We start from the raw sequence: 19,312 nt of genomic DNA, 5'->3' as shown, positions 1-19,312 counted from the left end.
GTAAAAAAAGAAAGTTGCCCCTCAAGTGCTTTTATTCCTGACGAAGGGCTTTTGCCAGAAATGTCGATTTCAAAGCTCCTTGGATGCTGCCTGAACTCCTGTGCTCTTCTAGCACCACTAATCCAGAATCTGGTTTCCAGCATCTGCAGTCATTGTTTTTACCTCTTTAAACTTGTCTCCTCTCACCTTAAAAATACATCCTCCCCAACTCTAGTGAAACAGCTACATTGGTTACTCACCCTGTCATTCACCTTCTGCTCCTCATGATTTTACAAACCTCAATAAGGTCATCCTTCAGTCTCCTACGCTCCAATGAAAAACATCTTCCAGTCTTTGCTGTCTATTTTTATATTTCAAGCCCTCTATTTCCAGCAACATCCTGCTAAATCTTTCCTGAGCACTCTGTAATTTAATAATATCCTTCCTGGAACAGGGTGACCAGGACTGCACTCAATACTCCAGAAGAGGTCTCACCAACATTGTGTATGACCTCAACATGACCGTCCCAACTCCTCGACTGAGGGGTCTGAAAGCAAGCATACTGGGTACTGACTTAACCACAGTCTACTTGTGATGCAAATTTCAAAGAATTATACACCTGAACCTCTAGGTCTTCCTGTTCTCCAACTGTGCCCAAGGCCCTTCCATTAATTGTTGAAGACCTGTCCTTGTTTGTTCTACCAAAATGCAACACCCTCACACATAGCCAAATAAAACTCCATCTTCCACTCCTCAGCCCATTGACCAATTTATCAAGGTCTCTTTGTAATCATAGATAGCCTTCACTGTCCACTGTAAAATCAATTTGTATCCCTTGACTCCAGCCAAATTTACTCTGACCTTGAATCCTCTAAGACATTGTTATTCTTGTGCACTTCAATGCCCAGCTTAATCAATATAGCTTCCCCTTCTCCTTGCATCAGAACATAGAACAATAAAGCACAGGAACAGGCACTTCTGCCCACGATGTTTTGTTGAACATGATGCGAAACAAACTAATCCCTTCTGTTTGTTCTTTGTCCATATCCTTCCATTTCTGGTATGTTTGCATGCTTATCCAAAAGTGTCTTAAATACCCCTCTGATATTTGCCTCTTCCACTGGTAGCACACTCCAGGCTCCTACCACTCTGGGCATAAAGTAAAAAAATTGCTCCTTGCATCTCCTTTTGAACCCCCCCACCTTAAATGCATGCCTCCCAGGATTGCACATGTCAACTTTGGGAACAAGGGTTGATGGTTAGAATCTATCTGTGCACCGCATAATTTTAAAGACTTCTGTCAAGTCTCCTCTTAGCCTCTGCTGCTTCAGAGAAAACAACAATTTTTCTAGCCTCTCCTTTCTAGCTAATACTCTCTAATCAAACAGCCTGGTGAACCTCTTGTGCCCCCTCTCCAAAGCCTTCACATCCTTCCTGTAATATGGCGACCAGACTTTAATGCAATACTTTCAAAGTGGTTGAACCAAAGTCTTATAAGCTGCAAATGACATCCTGACTCTTATCCTTCATTCTCCGACCAATATGGGCAAGTGTGTTGTACACCTTCTTTGCCACCCTATGTGTTGTGAAGCCACTTTGAGGGGGCTATGGACATGAAATCCAAGGTTAACCATATACTTTTCCTGAACACTGTATCTCCCAAAGTGCAGCACCTCACGCTTACCCAGGTTAAGCTCCATCTGTCATTTCTTCTCCCATATCTGCAACTGATCTATATGCCACTGTGTCCTTTCACGACCTCCGGTGAGAAAAACCTTCTTCCACCGCGACCCTCTGTCTTCAATGAGTAAGCCAATTCTGAATCCAAGTGGCCAAGTCACTGTGGATCCCGTGCATCTTAATCTTCTGGATGTACCTACAAAGAGAGAGCTTGTTGAATGCCTTAAAATCCACCTATAAAACATGCACTGCTCTACCGTGATTGAATACACTCATTACCTTCTCAATAAATTGAATCCATTTTGTTAAGACATGACCTGCCCCCCACACAACCGTGCCGTCTGTCCCTAATTAGGCCATGTTTTTCCAAATGGGAATACATCCTATCCTGAATAATTTCTCTCCAACAGCTTCCCACCACCAATGTGAGACTCATTGGTTTATAGTTTCCTGCCTTATCCCTATTTTCCATCTTGAATAGAGGAACAACATTAGGAATTCGCTAGTCCTCAAGACCCCTCCAGTGGCTAGTGATCTTCAGACAAAGATGTTGGTCAAGGCCCCAGCAGTCTCCTCTCCTGCCCCTCTCAAAAACTTGTTCACCTTAATGATCTTTATGTGACCCAACATTACTACTTTCTTGATCTCAAAATGCCTGAGCATATTAGCATGCTCGACACTAAACTTACTATCCTCCTGAGTGAATACTGTCACGAAATACTCATTCAGGATCTCTCCCTTATCTGCTGCCTCAGAGGTAAAGTTTCCTCCTTTTATCCTGGAGTGGTTCTCCTTGATCTCTAGATATCCTCTTGTTTTTTATTTACGTATAGAATGCCTGAGGATTGTCTTTGACCCGACTTGCCTTGGTCATTTCATGGCCCTTTTTTGCTCTTCTGAGTTCTTTCCTGCTTTATTTATATTCCTCATGGGCCCTGTCCGATTTTAGCTTCTTAAATCTTACATGTGCTTCGCTTCTCTTGTGATGAAATTCACAACCTCCTTTGTTATCCAAGGGTCCCCGACCTTGCCATTCTTATCATTCCTCCTTACTGGAATATGCTGGTCCTGAACTTTGAGCAGGTCTTTCAACAATTCCCACATGTCTAATGAGGAGTTGCCCAATAACAGCTCCTCCCAATTAATTCACTCTAGCTCCTGCCTAATGCTGATGAAATTTGCCCTCCCCCGCCCCCGAAGATCTCGACCCACAGGTGGGGTCTCTCATTTCTGTGATCCATCAAAAAAAATACTAGAAATTCAGTCTAGTCCTGCAAGATTTCGCACTTTATTATCACAGCCGGGCACAGGTTGTCCTACAACACAGAGGTTAAACACTTCTGTGCTCCTAGGAGAAACCTGCGCGCATGGATAAAGACAAAGACATTTTTTATCTTTTTTTTTAATGAAGAAATACAGCTATGGTTACAGAACAGATTCAGACAGTTACCAATCAAATTTAATAAAATGACGTTACTGACAGCACTTCGCCCAATGATAGTTCTTGGGAACCAACTTTATTTTACACATCCAAGCTTTTTTTGTCCCTTTGCACCTGCAATTGCAAGGCCAGTTAGGGTGGCTAGTAATGTCTTAGCTAGTCTGGTTGAAAAGCAAGTCTATGCTGTAAAGGAAGCATTGTCTGCCAAACTTTGATTCTTGAAATAACCATAGAGTACTGAATATAGCTTTTAGCTGGGTTAAAAGCCATTTTAAGCAGAATTGTCAATTTGCAACCGAGAAGCCATTTTGTTATCTTACTTGTATTAAGAAGCCATTTTCTTCTTAGTAAGAGCCAACAGCCTCTTTTCAGATTTTAGATCCTCACCCGAATTTAATACCTTCCCACAAAGTCCTGACTTATCCTTATTCAGAGTTATCTGAAAACTTGAGTTGTGATCACGGTTTCCAAAATGCTCTCCCAGTGAAAGGTCAGTCACCTGGCCAGGCCCAGTTAGTCAATACAAGTTCCTGTAAGGTTTCTCCTATAGTTGGACTAACCACGTACTGTTTCAAGAAGCCGCCTTGAAATTCTGCCCTGTCTGAGCCTCTTGCTGTAAGGGAGTCCCAGTCAATATTGAGGTAGTTGAAGTTCCCCAATATGACAACCTTGTTGTTGTATCTTTTCTATAATCTGTCTACATATTTGTTCCCCAAATATTGCGGTGGTTTTTGGAGGACTTGCAGTATAATTCTGTCGCAGTGATTGCACCCATCTTATTTTTGAGCTGTACTGATATTACGTCAGTGATGAGCCCTCCAGTACGTTCTGAGTGCAGATGTAACATTTGCCCTGATTCGTACTGCAACTCCTCCACCTCGTTTACCTTTTTGTTTTATACTTTTCCTGAACAGCTTGTGGACAGGAATGTTTAACATTTGGTCTTCCCGTTCCTTGAGCTAGGTCTCTCTTATTACCACAGGATTATATTTCTGCGTCTGTAGCTCCCAATCTTATTTTACTATTTGGTGCATTTACATATGTGTATGTATGTAAATTCTATTGTGGACTTCATTTCTTTCTCCTTAAGTCACCTGTTGGTTTGTTATTCTCTATCCTAGTACCACTTGTATTCCTAAGTATTTTGTGAACGGTTATTTTGTTCTTCTCATCTCAGTTAATTCCTACACCTCCACCATGTTAGTTAAGTTAGTTAGTCACAGGATGTTATGCTGGGGAAAGTGAACAGCAAGAGGTTGTTGTCTAGATTTACAACAATGACCTCCAGTACAGTGTCATCTACAGATCACCATCTAGTGGAAAAGATATAGAGAAACAAATAAGGCCATAAGACTGAGGAGCAGAAATTAGGTTATTCAGTCCATCAAGTCTGCTCTGCCATTCAATCATGGCTAATAGATTTCTTACCCCCATTCTCCTGCTTTCTCTCTGTAACCCTTGATCCCCTTGATACTCAAAAACCTACATATCTCAGTCTTGAATGCACTCAATGACCTGGCCTCCACAGCCTTCTGTGGCAATGAATTCCATTGATTCACAACTCTCTGGGTGAAGAAGCTTCTCCTTATCTCCATTTGAAAAGGTCTTGGGTCCTCAACTCTCCTACCAATCTTCCCAATACCTACTCTGTCCAGACTATTCAGTGTCCAGTAAGTTTCAATTAGATCACCTCTCTCAGCTCCACCAAGTATAAACCCAGAGTCCTCAAACATTCCTCACATGTTCTGCTTTTAATTCCGGAGACCATTCTTGTGAACCTTGTCTGAACATGCTCCATGGGCCAGTACATCCTCCCTGAGATATGGGGCCCAAAAACTGCACATAATAGTCCCAATGTGGTCTGACCAGAGCCTCAGAAATACATTCCTGCTTTTATATTCGTCTTCTCATTTTTTACCTTCATTGCATATGCCTTCCTAACTAATGACTGAACCTGCAAGTTTACCTTGAGAGAATCCTGGACTAGAACTCCCAAGGCTCTTTGCACTTCACTCTTCTTAATTATCTCCCCATTGAGAAAATAGTCCATGCCTCTATTCTTCCAACCTCATACTCTCCCATGTTGTACTGCAAATGTCATTTCTTTGCCCACTCTCTTAACCTGTTCAAATCCTTCTACAGCCCTCCACCTCCTCACTGCTACCTGTCTCTCTACCGATCTTTTGTATCGTCTGCAAGCCGAGCCAGAATACTCAGTTCCTTCATCTGGATTGTTCATGTCTCGAGTGATAAGTTGTGGTCCTAATATTGAGCCTTGCAGAAAACCACTTGTCACTGCCTGCCATCCTGAGAAGGACACTTTTTTTTTATCCCCACTCTGCTTTCTGCCAGACAGCCAAGCTTCTGTCCATGCTAGCACCTTGCCTCTGACACCATGGGCCCTTAGCTTAATAAAAGCCTCCAGTGTGGCACCTTATCAAAGGCCTTGTTGAAGTCCAGGTAGATAACGTCTGTTGGTTCTCCTTGGTCTAACCTATTCATTACTTCGGCAAAGAATTCTAGCAGGTTTGGCAGGCATCCTTTGATGAAACCTTGCTGACTTCGCACAAATTTACCATACATTTCCAAGTATTCAGAAATCTCATCCTTCACAATAGATTCCAAGATCTAACCAAGTGGTTACACTAATGAGTCTGTAATTTTCTGTCTTTTGCCTTTAACAATCTTTTTTTAGACAGGGGTGTCACATTAGTGGTTTTGAATAATCTGGCATCCTCCCTGATCATCGCGATTCCTGAAAGATCACCACTAACATCTCCACTATTTCTCCGTTTTCTCCCTTTGAACTCTGGGGTTCTTCGTCCTTAACCATGCTAACTGGGAGCAAACATGCCATCCGAAAGTCAAATTGATGGCCACCAAAACACCTTTCTGTTCCCCTAACTAATGAATCCCCTGTTTCGTTCTTTCTATACGTTTGGATTGCTCAAAGAGTTCCTCAAGGAGTTTGTCTACTCCTTGAGGAAACAGCATCCTCATTGGCTTCCAAAGTAGAAAACTGATCTGTGAGCAGGACTGAAGACTTCTTCACTACTACCCTGTTTTTCTTGGACTGGCTGGAGGTCTACTTTCCTCCAATTCCATCAGTTGTGATGTGGCTGCCTATCTTCGAATGTTATACATATAATTCAGCCGAGCGGATCTGCCACAATGTCTCCAGCTGCTGCCCTAGCTGCAAACCCCAATTTAAGATTCTGTAGTTGGAAACACTTCAGTTCATGTGACATTTAGGAAATATTACAGGTTGCAAATTCTGCTTGACTGACCTGAGCTGCCATATTTTAATTATGCTTATTTGCTTGCTTGCTTTTTTGACTAATTATTCTGCAGGTTCCTACACTTAGAACATAAAGTGCAACACCGAACAGGCCCTTTGGCCCATGATGTTGTGCCAAGGGTTAATCCTAATGTAAAATAAAATAACTTAACCTGTGCACCCCTCAACTCACTGCTATCCATGTGCGTGTCCAGCAGTTGCTTACATGTCCCTAATGACTCTGCTCCCACCACCACTGCTGGCAATGCATTCTATGCATTCACAACTCTCTGCGTGAAGAACCTTCCTCTGATGTCCCCTCTATACCTTTCTCCTAATATTTTAAACTATAACCAGTCAATCCTGCCCTGGGGAAAAGTCTCTGGCTATTGACCCTATCTATTCCTCTCATTATCTTGTATACCTCAATCAGGTCTCTTGTCTTCCTCCTTCTCTCCAGAGATAAAAGTCCGAGCTTAGTCAACCTCTCTTCATAAGGCAAGCCCTCCAGTCCAGGCAGTGTCCTAGTAAACCTTCTTTGCAGACTCTCCAGAGCCTCTGTACCTTTCCTGTAGTCGGGTGACCAGAACTGGACACAATATTCCAAGTGTGGTCTCATCAGGGACTTGTCGAGCTGTAGCAAAACCTCGCGGCTCTTAAACTCGTTCCTCCTGTTAATGAAAGCCAAAACACCGTATGCTTTCTTAACAACCCATTCCACTTGGGTGGCAACTTTGAGGGATCTATGTACTTGCACACCCAGATCCCTTTGTTCCTCCATTACTCTACCTTTATCGAGCTGTCTTGTCACCACCTCAAAGAACTCAAAACGATTTGTGAGGCATGACCTGCCCCTCTCAAAGCCATGCTGACTGCCGTTAATCATGCAATGCTTTGCCAAATAATCATAAATCCTATCCCTCAAAATTCTTTCCAAAACTTTGCTGACCACAGATGTAGGACTGACTTGTCTGTAATTGTCAGGGATTTCCCTATTACCCTTCTTGAAAAGATGAACAACATTCATCTCCTTCCAATCCTCTGATATAAATCCTGTGGAGAGTGAGGAGGCAAAGATCTTCGCCAGCGGCTTAACAACGTCCTTTCTCGCTTTCCGGAGCAGCCTTAGATAAATCTGGTCTAGCCCTGGGGACTTATCAATCTTTAATGTTTGCCAAAATTTCCAGCACATCAACTTCATCAGTCTTGATCTGATCAAGCCTGTATCCCAGCTCCTCAAAGTTCTCATTCACAACAAGGTCCCTTTCCTTAGTGAAAACTGAAGCAAAAAATTCATTTAGGGCTTCCCCTATCTCCTCAGACTCCATGCACACGTTCCTTACACTATCCCTGATCGGCCCTCCCTTCCCCCTGATCATTCTCTTATTCCTCACGTATAAGTAAAATGCCTTTGGGTTCTCCCTAATCCTTCCTGCCAAGCCTTTTTCGTGGCCTCTCCTCAGTCCATTTCTGAGCTCCTTTCTAGCAAGTCTGTAATCCTCTAAAGCTGTGCTAGATCCTTGCTTCTTGCACCTTACGTAAGCAGCCTTCTTCCTTTTGACGAGAAGCTCCTCTGTTCTTATTATCCAAGGTTTCTTAATCTTACCCCTTCTTACCTGTTGCAGAGCAACAAATTCATGCATCACTCTCAACAACTGCCCCTTTCTGTGGAACAATTGCTCCCAGTCTGTACTTCCCAACTCCTGTCTGATAGTGTCATAATTTTCTTTTCCCCAATTAAATATCTTCCCTTGGTAACTGCTCGTTTCCCTCTACGTGGCTGTGGTAAATATGAGGCAGTTGTGATCACTGTTACCAGTGTTCTCCCACCACGGGTTCTGACACCTGTCCTGGCTCATTGTCGAGCACCAAATCCAACATGGCCTCTCCTCTTGTCGGTCTGTCTACATACTGAGTAAGGAAACCCTCCTGGACACACCTGACAAAAACGGCTCCATCCAAACCATCTGCACTAAGGAGGTTCCAGTCGATTTTGGGAAAGTTGAAATTACCCATGATAACAACCCTGCTACATCTGTTTTTTTTTTCAAGAATCTATGAACCAATTCAAGAACCCTGAAATAATTCCTCCAGTTAGCACAGCTGCCTCATAGCACCAGGGGCTGAGGTTCAATTCCAACCTGGAGTGTGGCATTGGCACAATCTCCCCATGTCTGTTGGTTTCTCCAGGTACTGTGGTTTCCTCCCACAGTCTGAAAATTTGTTGGATTGGTGGTTTGCCCAAATGAAATTGCCCAGTAGCGTCCAAGGATATCCAGACTAGGTGCGTTTCCTGAGGTAAATGTGGGGTTACAGGGATACGATGGGATGCGCAATGGAATGTTGCTGTGGACTCAGTGGGTTAAGCAGCTTCTGTTTGCACTGTTGGGAATCTGTGAATAATAAGCATGCAACCTAATGCAGGGTGGTTACAAGCAGGTCAGTGAGGACCTTGGTCATGCAGATGCTGAGTCTTGCGTGCAGAAATCTCATGATAATTTGGAGCTTTCTCTGAGTGTGCACACAGGTAGCGTTATCTGTTCATTGCAACTTGATGGCAATTAGCCGTGCTTTTTGGTCTGAAACGACGTTTTCACTTTCCCATTCTTCTTCTGGAGAAATTTCAATCGGCAAGAAACTTCATTGAAAGAGGGTGGAGTGTTGGGTGAGGAAGATGGAAGCAAGTGTTGGTTCCAAGATCCAACCTTGCTATTCTCAGTTGCAAATGTCTTCAATCATTGGGTCTGTCATTCAGGATTTGAGGCAGCAAGGGGAGAATGATCAATTTGTGCAGGCTTCCAAATTCAAGGAGAACACTCCATTTCTCCTCCCTCCCTTCATCTTCCCCCACATCACTGTGCTGTGCTGTGAAGATTGGGTTTGCTGTGTCTTTTTCTTTTGGATGGCATCTTCATTGTTACTTTGAGAGGTGCCACTGGGAGTTGATGTAGATATGATGACAGGTATCCTGCTGTTGAATTTGACCAAGGATGTTCAAATTAGGGACTGAGTATTGGTTGAGGACAAGTTTGTCGTGATCCTTCAAATGAATGCTGAGTTATCTTTCTGACCTTGAGGAGCTACACTGTGTGTGCTCAGCCCATTGGTGCTTGGGTCGTATATGTTCTTCACTCTGCTGAAGATTCTACACGTGGCTGTTGATAAGTTGTCTGATTTTTCCTATGCTACTTTCCACCACCACCTGCTTTTTAAGTTGTGCTATGTTTTGATGTTGGAACTTGATAAGAAGTGGAGGTCTGACTTTTACCCATTTACTCAAAACTAGAACTCTTTTTGCTTCTCTTCTGCAGTCTCCAAATTTTTAACGTTGGCGCAATTCTGGCATTGTTACTTAACTTGTTGATAACTTCTCTCATGGCCCTTTGCCTCATGAGCCTCAATTCCCAGCCTATCTCTCCTTGCTCTTGATTCAATTTTGGATGCATTGATTTTTTGACTTCTAACTGCTTCTCAAATCATCATTTAGACAAGTTTTTTTTATAGATTATCAGTGCTAATTGTGTTCCAGTGCTACTTTGGTGCAGTGGTAGAATCCATTCGTCTGAACCAGGAGGCCCAGGTTCAATCCTACCTGCTGCAAAGTCAGTGCCATCTCTGAAAGATTGATTAAACCTATGTACAATGGAAACTGGAAGATTGTATAATTCATTTTGCCCAATTTCTCCATGGATTACAACATTAAAGACTTTCCAGTTACTAACTTGACCAGTTTGTCTTTTAACTTCGTCAGGTTTCAGACATCAAGATCGGCAGGATTCTTAAATAAATGATTGTTTATCATTAAAATATAATTTCTTCAATGCTGAAATTGTTTAACATAGTCAAGATGTATATTATTGTCTGTTTATCCCATTAAATATCCTTAAAGCATATGCGTAATCTGAGAAAATGAGTGGGAAAAAAGCAAATATTTCCTCTGCAAATATTGTCTTTCAGCTTAAATCATTGTTGTTTGGTTATCTTTTGCTCTGATATTCTGGCTTGAACAGTTGCAAGAAATGCAAACTTTTCTTCAATCATTCTATCAAAAGAGCTGAGCTCCACAAGAGTGCTGTTTTCTTTTCTGAAATGAATCAGCTGGGAAGCTTGTTTCCAGCATAAAAAACAAGCATTTCTCCAACCCAATAACTGTGAGAAACAGCCCCAGCAGGGATCTACAGCAAAGCAAGCAGTTACCACAAGAGATGTAATTTACAAGCAGCTAATTTTTTTAAAGCAACTACGCCAAGTATGCCTACTAGAGTTTTTTTTCAGGTTGTGAAAAATGAGTTTATTTCAAGTCCTCTAGGAATATTAACTGTAACACATCTTTGTAACAATTGTTTGTTTTTATCAACAGGCTGCTATTTGGCATGCACTTAACCACTATGCTTATCGAGATGCTGTCTTCCTTGCAGAAAGACTGTACGCTGAAGGTATGTAAGAACTAAGTTGTTGAGTATAACTGCACGAGTTCTATCTATCCATCAGTGTTGAATTAACAAGTCACTTAATTGAAACATGCTCTTGCTTACTATTACACACTGAATCCAAGAACCTTTCTTGGCAGCTGGAGAAGGAAGTGGCTGATTCAAATAATGCACAGGTGAACATGCAGTGTGGTACTGTGTATTGCAAGATGGTTTCGAAGTATTTGTTCTTGTCTGCTTTGGAATACATGTAACAATTTCTCCACTTCTGAAAGGTTCTTTGCTTTCATGGAACTATTCTACTTTAACACTAGCTCTCCCAATCCACTGAGCTCGTCTGAGAGATCACGCAACTCCTGATAATGGTGTCAAGTATTTTCTATCTCTTTGCAAGTTATGTTTCTCACTAGCAGTGAACATACCTAGTGCTCACTTGAAGGAATTTAGTCAATTTATGTCCTCAGCATCAACTGGAAACCTGTTCAAAGAAACACCGTTCTTTGAGAAAGGAACCACTTTGTAACATCGAACCTGGATTTGGTCTTGGCTTCAAATTTGAACCCACAGATTTGGAACAATCCATCAATTGGAAAGCAATCTTTTTTCGTGATCATCTGATCTACTTCAATGCCAAGTGTTCCAGATAGCATTGCTAATGTTGATGGTTGAGACACTTCATACTGAGAATAAGCCCACAGCCTCAATGTCATACATCATGTAAAGGGACCAAAACTTGACTTTAATCTGAGGCCTGACCACTGCCTGGTACAAGGAGAGAATATCGTGTCTTGTAATTAGTTCTCCAATGAATGCTCCTCATTTGGCAATAGTACAAAGTGATTTTACTGATATCTGTACTGGAACACCCAGATTGTTCACTCGGCCAGTATTTTAAAGCTTTGCCTTTTGAGGATATGTGAATATTCAGCACAGTATCTTGCCCAGTTCAACAACATTTCCTAGTCTCAAACTCAGTTTAACCAAACATCAAGATCTGTCTGCAAAAGCAGTCATTTACCCCAAATTCAACCTTGGGCCACACCTGTTCAGTATCTAAGCTGTCTCAAATGCTGCTGAACATTATGCATCTGAGGACTGAGATGAGGAACGCTTTCTTCGCTCAGACGGTGGTGAATTTGTGGAATTCTCCGCAACCGAAAATGGTTGAGGCCAAAACATTTTCAAGAACAGGTTAGATCGGGATGAAGTGTGAGCAAGGTATTGAGTGATGAGCCATGGTCATACTGAATGGCAAAGGAATCTCGATGGCTTGAATGGCCTACTCCTGTGACTGGGATGATTGACTGGAGGCTCCTAGATGTCAAGAGCTACTGAGGCTTTGACCAGAACAAAGGAGGATGTGTGGTTGAGATATCTGCAGCTGGAATCAAGGGAGTCCCTAGAAGTATACAGGGATTCCAGGAGTTTACAGAAGATGGAAATCAGGAGGGCGAAAAGGGGGCACATGATAGCCTTGACTGATAAGATTAGAGTGAATCCAAAGAGGATGTTAAAAAGAATAACTAGAGAGAGAATGGGGCCCCTCAAGGACCAAAGTAAACATGCACGTGTAGAACCACAGGAGATGTGCGAGGTTCTCTATGAATATTTCTCTTGTGTTTACCATGGAGAAAGACATCAAGACTTGGGAATTTGGGGAAGTTAATGGTCATATATTGGACATAGTCCATATCACAGCAGAGGAGAGTTTGGATGTATTAGAATCTATGAATCTCCTGATCCTGACCAGATATATCCAAGAACACTGCAAGAGGCTAGCGAAAAAATTGCAGGCACCCTGACTGACATTTTTTTGCATCGTTGCTAGCCATTGGTGAGGACCCGGAAGACTGGAGAGTAATGACTGTTACCATGATGCGAGAAGAGTTGCTAAGAAAAACCTGGTAACTATAGATGCATACGCTTGACATCTGTGGTAGGTAAGTTACTGGAGAAGATTCTGAGCGATAAAATGTAGGTGCACTTGGAAAGACCGGGTTTGACTAGGAGCAGGAGAAAGTGTAGCCTGCAGATGCTGGAAATCCGTCAAAAAGTGTGCTGGAAAAGCACAACAGGTCAGGCAGCATCTGAGGAACAGGCGAGTCAACATTGACTGTCCTGCTCCTCAGATGCTGCCTTAGCTGCTACGCTTTTGAGAGTGGGAGGTCATGCTTCTCAAACTTGTTAGAGCTCTTTGAAGTGACCAGGAAGGTTGATAAGGCCAGGGTGGTAGATGTAATCCATATGGGTTTCAGTCAGGCCTTTAAGGTTCCATGTGGTAGGTTGCTCTGGAAGGTTAGATCACATGGAATGCAGGGGGACCTGGCAAATTGGATACAAAATTGGCTTGATGGCAGGAAGCAGAGGGTAATGGAAGGATGCCTGTCAGACTAGAGGCCTGTGACTAGTGGATTGCCTCAGGGTAGGCACTGAGCCCATTGCTGTCAATGTTTTGCATGAGAATGTAGAAGGCATGATTAGTCAGTTTGTTGGTGACACTGAAATAGGTGGTATCATAGACCATGAAGAAGGTTCTCAAATTGCAGCAGGACTTTGATCAGCTGGGAAAGTGGGTTGAGAAATGGCAAATGGAGTCTAATATAGATAAGAATTGCAGTTTGGAAAATCAAATCAAGGTTGGCATTTCATGGAAAATGGCAGGTGCTTAAGGAGTGTAGTGGAACAAAGGGATCTTGGAGTTAGGTGCATGGTTCTCTGAAAGTGGAGTCATATACAGGTAAACTGGGCAGAGAAGACGGCTTTTGGCCTTCATCAGTCAGGGCATTGAGTATAGAAGTTGGGAAGTTACATTGCACTTGTATGGGACATTGGTGAGGCCGCACTTGGAGTATTGTGTTCAGTTTTGGTCACCTTGCTGTAAGAAGGATGTTTATTAAACTGGAAAGAATGCAGAAAAAATTTACAAGGACGTTGTCAGGACTTTATGGCCTGAGTTATAAGGAGAGTTGGACAAGCTAGGACTTTTTTTCTCTTAGAATGTAGGAGACCGAGAGGGGACGTTTATAGGGATGAATAAGATCATGAGAGGAATGGATAGAGTGAATGTGCACAAACTTTTTCCCAGGGTTGGGGAATTGATGACTAGGGTTTAAAATTAGAGGGGACAAACTAAAAGGGAAGCTGAGGGGCAACATTTTATACAGAGAGGGTCGTACGCATACAGAATGAGCTGCCGTAGAAGTGATTGAGGTGGATACATTAACGACATGTTAAAAGGTATTTGGGTCAATACGTGAATAGGCAAGGTTTGGAAGGATATGGGCCAAGTGCAGGGAAATGGATGGACATTTTGGTCGACATGGACTAATTTAGGCGAAAGGGCCTGTTGTCGTTTTGTTGTAGTACTCTGACTCTAAAACTGTAGCCATCTCCCTTAACATTACGAGGAGAAAGTGAGCGCTGGAGATCGGAGCTGAGATCGGGCTCATGCCCGAAACGGCGATTCTCCTGCTCCTTGGACACTGCCTGACCTGCGCTTTTCCAGCAACACGTTTTCAGCTCCCTTAACATTACGTATGACTCTAACCAGTGGAGAAGTTAGCCCAGCTCACTGATTGCAGTTTTGCTCAGGGTCCTTTTATGGGACCCTTTGACAAAGTCCAATGTTAACATCAAAGGCAGTCTTATTCACTTGCATACTAGGTCGATGCATCCTATCAAAAGTAATTTTGAAGGCTTTTATGGCATTGTATACTGGGTGAAGGTCATTCCTTAACGTTTTGAAATCCATCAAATTAGTGACACAGCTTTGTACGCACAACTTTTTTAGTGTTGAAATTAACCCTTTTTATTAATGTTACAATGTAATGATTATTGTGAGCTGAACTGTGCAACATCACATTTGAATGCTGCTAGTGATGTTGTTTAATTATCTCCCTTTTCCCAAAATCAAACAGTTGATATTGGCAAATATGAGGATAAATAATTGAGGGAAGAATTTCTTTGACGTGTATTTTTGTTGCAGTAGTATTTTTGTGAATCTGTATGTGTTCTGGTCTTGGCCTCGCAATTCAGGAGTTACGAATTCAAATTCAACAATGGTATGGTGTGATTTTTGAATCCACTCGATCATCAATCTGATGATGAAATGGCAAATTAATAGGAAAACCATTTTATTGTTGATGTATTTCAAATAATGAAACTTAACTGCACCCCGTTTCTCTGGCACACAACTCTGGTCCGATGTTGAGAGGATACTTTTGAAATGAACATTTTTACATGGTGTTAACTATGTTTAAACATTGACTTTGTGTTTTAAGCAGCATATTTATACCAGAATGCAATTTGATTTGAGAATCTCTGAATGTGGAGATAGGTTACATGCTTTTGTGTATTCAAAGTAAATTATAGATGTTGGTTTTCTCCAATTCTTATCAGAATATTACAGGGATTTTAACATTTTAGCAATGGAAGTGGTTCAGAATTTTGAGTTTTTTAACTAAAACTTGATATCTCTCACCTATCATCATTTGGTCTCATGAATGATTTACTTGAATTGAGAAATTAAGAGTTACAAGTCTCTAAAAGCTACTTTATTTTGTTCTGCAGTGCGTTCAGAAGAGGCTCTGTTTCTCTTGGCAACGTGTTATTATCGCTCAGGGAAGGCATACAAAGCCTATAGGCTTTTGAAAACACATAGCTGTACTACCCCTCAGTGCAAATATCTTCTTGCCAAATGTTGCACCGATCTCAGCAAGTAAGTATATGTAAATAGAAATTTGGCAGCCGCACATTCTTTAATTCTGAAAGATTGGATTGGACTTAAGGCTGCTGCTGGTGTGACATAAGTCTGTCTTCTCCCTTTTAAGAGAGTTGGTCATGTTTCCTTCTATGATCGTATGCTTTTTTTGGGATTTGGTGAATAGGTGAAATTGGGAAGCTAATTCCAATTGTCTGGCTTTAAAATTTACTCCCTGCTGTTGGAAGGTGTAGTGCATGAGATGGCATCAAATGAATAATGTGTGATCAGATGGGGGAGTGTTTGGTGTGTTTGGGGAGGGGGGACAGGGGGCAGTGTTGGTGACAATGGGGAAGGGAAATGCTTCTTGCTACCTACAAATGAATGAGCAGCCTGGTATAATCTTTGTATTGAAGTTTCACGTGCAGTTGGATTGTCATAACTGCACACCAATGTCCAAAACAAAAACAAAATTTTTGTTTTGGTGTCTTTTCTCAACCATTAATTTTCTGCTCCTATGTTGCTCACCGTTCTGATTTTCCGAATTCTTCTGCTTTCTGATTTGGATTTTGAGGATAGACTGAAATTGAGATCACTGCCTTTCATCAGCCAGGGAGCTCACTTGAGTATTCTCTGCCTATATGGCTGTTCTGTCCTTTTTTTAATAAATTGGTCATCTGAATAAGCTGACCCTGGCTACATTTCAGTTCCTCATGATGGAGCATGATTTAAGAAACACTGTTCTGAAGAAATTCCAAGTGATATTGGATTGGACTGCTCAGTGTCTATTTTTACTTTTGCACAATCTGACTCATTTTACTTTTTACTTTTCTCTGTGCCAATTGATGGTTGAACTCTCTGGGCAGATCGTGGATTTAAAAACAAATCTGCCTGAAAAGTCTGGAGTTTCATGCTGAGTGTAACATTGAAGTTTGCCTGACCAAGGATGTTTCAGTGTATTTTGACCTGGAGCTAAACTTTGGATTAAATTAACCAAAACTGACACCATGCTTCAAATGCTTGTGATCTTTGGTTATATTTGATTCTAAATTTCCCAAGGAGATTTGGAATCTTGGGCTGCAAATCAATCATCGTTCTATCGCACAGAAACATGCCCTTCAGTCCAATGTGACTGTCAACTAACAAACTATGCTAATCCTATTTATCTGCATTTGGTGCGTAGTCTACTCTGTACTGGCATTTTACAAACTTGTCCAGATGCTTTTTACATGTCGCGAGAGTATTTGCTTCCACCACCTTCTGTGGCAAAAGTTCCAAATATCTATGATGCACTGGGTGAAAGAATTTTTACTTAGTTCCCCTCTAAGCCACTACTTGCTGTAATCTTCTGCCTTCTGGTCTCTAATCATGTCTGCCATATGGGGACAATTGTCATCTGTTTCTGTGCTGTACGACTCTGACACGATGGTCTACCAATCTATAGCTCATAATTTGATATACCTCCATCAGATCGTCCTCTGCTGCTCATAACTGAGACTTTCCATCCTAGGCAACATCTTGTTGACTCTCTGCACTCCCTCTCGTGCAATCACATGCTTCCGATGTATGGCTAATGTTGTTCCTCTGTTCAAGAAGAGAAATAGGGATAATCCAGGAACTATTGACCAGTGAGTCTCTCATCAGTGGTTGGGAAGCTGTTGGAGAGAATTCTGAGGGATAGGATTTATGCACATTGGAAAAGCAGGGCCTAATTAGGTATAGACCGGATGGCTTTATGCAGATAAGGTCATGTTTTATAAAGTTAATTTGAATTTTTTGAGGAGGTGACCAAGGTGAACTATGATAGAGCAGTGGATGTTCTATACATCGTTTATAGTAAGGCCTTCAACAATTTTATCTGGAAGATTAAGATGCATGCGATCCATGGTGAATTGGCTGCTTGGATTCCGAATTGGCTTGCCAATTGAAGGCAGAAAATAGGGTGGGAGGCTATTTTCCGAGCTGGAGGTCTGTAACTCGTGTTCTATAGGATTCTCCACTGGGACCCCGGCTGTTTGTGATATATATAAATGACTGGGATGAAAAATGTAGATGGGTGGGTTTGTATGTTTGCAGACGATACAAAGATTGGTGGCATTGTGGATAGTATAAATAGTTGTGAAAGGATATCATGGGATATTGATCAGTTGCAGATATGGGAGGAGAAATGGCAGGTGGAGTTTAATCTGGGTAAATGTGATTGGGAGATCAAATGATAAGGAAAAGTTTACAGTTAATGGCAAGACCCTGAACAGCAGCGCTATACAGAGGGATCTTTAGGTTCAAGTCCATAGCTCTCTGAAAGTGGCCACATAAGTAAAGAACAGGTACGGCATGCTTGGATAGAGAATTGAGTACAAGTGTCAGGATGTCCTGTTGCAGCTTAATAAGACTTTGGTTAGGCCACATTGAGAGTATTTACATGCAGTTCTGGTCACCGTTTTACAGGAAGGATGTGGGTGCAGAAGGCTTTGGAGAGGGTGCAGAAGAGGTTTACCATGATTAGAGGGTATGGGCTAGAAAAACTTGTTTTCTTTGGAGCAGCGGAAGCTGAGATGAGACTTGACCGACGTTTATAAAATTGAGATGGACAGATAGGGTTGATGGTCAGAATCTTTTTTTTCCCCAGAGTTGAATACAAGGACCTTGAATACAAGGGGGCATACATTTGGAATGAGATGGGGCGGGGGGGGAGGTGGTGGTGTTGTAGGGGAGTCTAAAGCAAATGAGGGGCAAGGTTTTGGACAGAATGGTAGGAGTCTGCAACACTAGCAGGGGTGGTGGTGGTGGTGGTAGAACTAGCTATGGTCAGGGCATTTAAGGGATTTTTAGCTAAGCACATGAATATGCAAAGAATGGAGGGAAATAGACCAAGGATAGGTACAAGGGAATAGCCTAATTTGGCATAATTTTCCATGCAGTATCATGGGCCAAAGGGCCCATTTCTGTGGTGCACTGTTCTACTTTCTATGGTAATTAGAACTGTACATGGTATTCCATGTGACCTAACCAATACTCTCGAACATTGCTTCAAGACTTCCTTACACCTACGTTTTGCACCTGGCTTATGAAGGCAAGCGTTCCGTTATCGGCTTTGCCACTGTATCTCCCTAATTTGACACCTTCAGAGATCTATGGATTTGTACACCAAGGTCTCTTTGTTCTTCAGTACTCCCTAGAGACCTGTCATTCATTGTGTATGACCTTCCCTCCTTAGACTTTCCAAAATGCATAATCTCTCACTGACCAGGGTTAAATGCCAAGTGCCAACATTCTGTTCAGTGTATTACCTGCTTAATTTCAGTCCATAGCCTGAGACCACCCTCCTCACTGTCAACATTCTTGTCATTTGCAAATTCACAAGTTTACTTTCTACATTTTTATGTAGGAAGTTCATGTTCATGCCCATATAAAAAAATCACTAAGGATCTCAGTGTGGTACACTGCTGGTACAGGCTTCCAATCTCAAAAACAACCCTCCACCAGAACCAGGGTGTAAAGGAGGGATTCTGGACCCGAGTTGTTGATTCTGCTTTCTCTCCAAAGATGCTGCCAGACCTGAATTCCTCCAGCAATTCCTGGTTTGTTTTGAATTTCTAACATCTGTGCTTTGATTTTCGTTTAATATATTTAGTCACTCTTTTTAAAAAAAAACTCAAATGATTTATTCAGGCAGGATTTTACTCCCAGCAAATCTTTGTTGACCATCCTTGATCAATCCCTGCCTGGCCAAGTGTTGGTTTAATCTTTTCTGCTGGAATTGTTTCATCTAATTTCCCTCCCATTTACATCAGACTAACTGGTAT

General features: G+C 42.0%; 1 protein-coding gene across 4 annotated transcripts in view; it reads left to right on the top strand.

Moving 5' to 3' along the window:
- cdc27 (cell division cycle 27) overlaps positions 1–19,312 on the top strand; it is a 152,066-nt gene that overhangs the window by 37,696 nt on the left and 95,058 nt on the right. For all 4 annotated transcript variants that reach the window (XM_072561881.1, XM_072561884.1, XM_072561883.1 and 1 more), the window contains 2 exons: positions 10,738–10,813; positions 15,377–15,524. In XM_072561881.1, the coding sequence (XP_072417982.1) occupies positions 10,738–10,813; positions 15,377–15,524 (224 nt within the window). The remainder of the gene's footprint in view (positions 1–10,737; positions 10,814–15,376; positions 15,525–19,312) is intronic.

The sequence above is a fragment of the Chiloscyllium punctatum genome, chromosome 42 (assembly GCF_047496795.1).
Source record: "Chiloscyllium punctatum isolate Juve2018m chromosome 42, sChiPun1.3, whole genome shotgun sequence".
In the NCBI taxonomy this organism is placed as follows: domain Eukaryota; kingdom Metazoa; phylum Chordata; class Chondrichthyes; order Orectolobiformes; family Hemiscylliidae; genus Chiloscyllium; species Chiloscyllium punctatum.
This window is presented reverse-complemented; position numbering and strand designations above follow the sequence as displayed.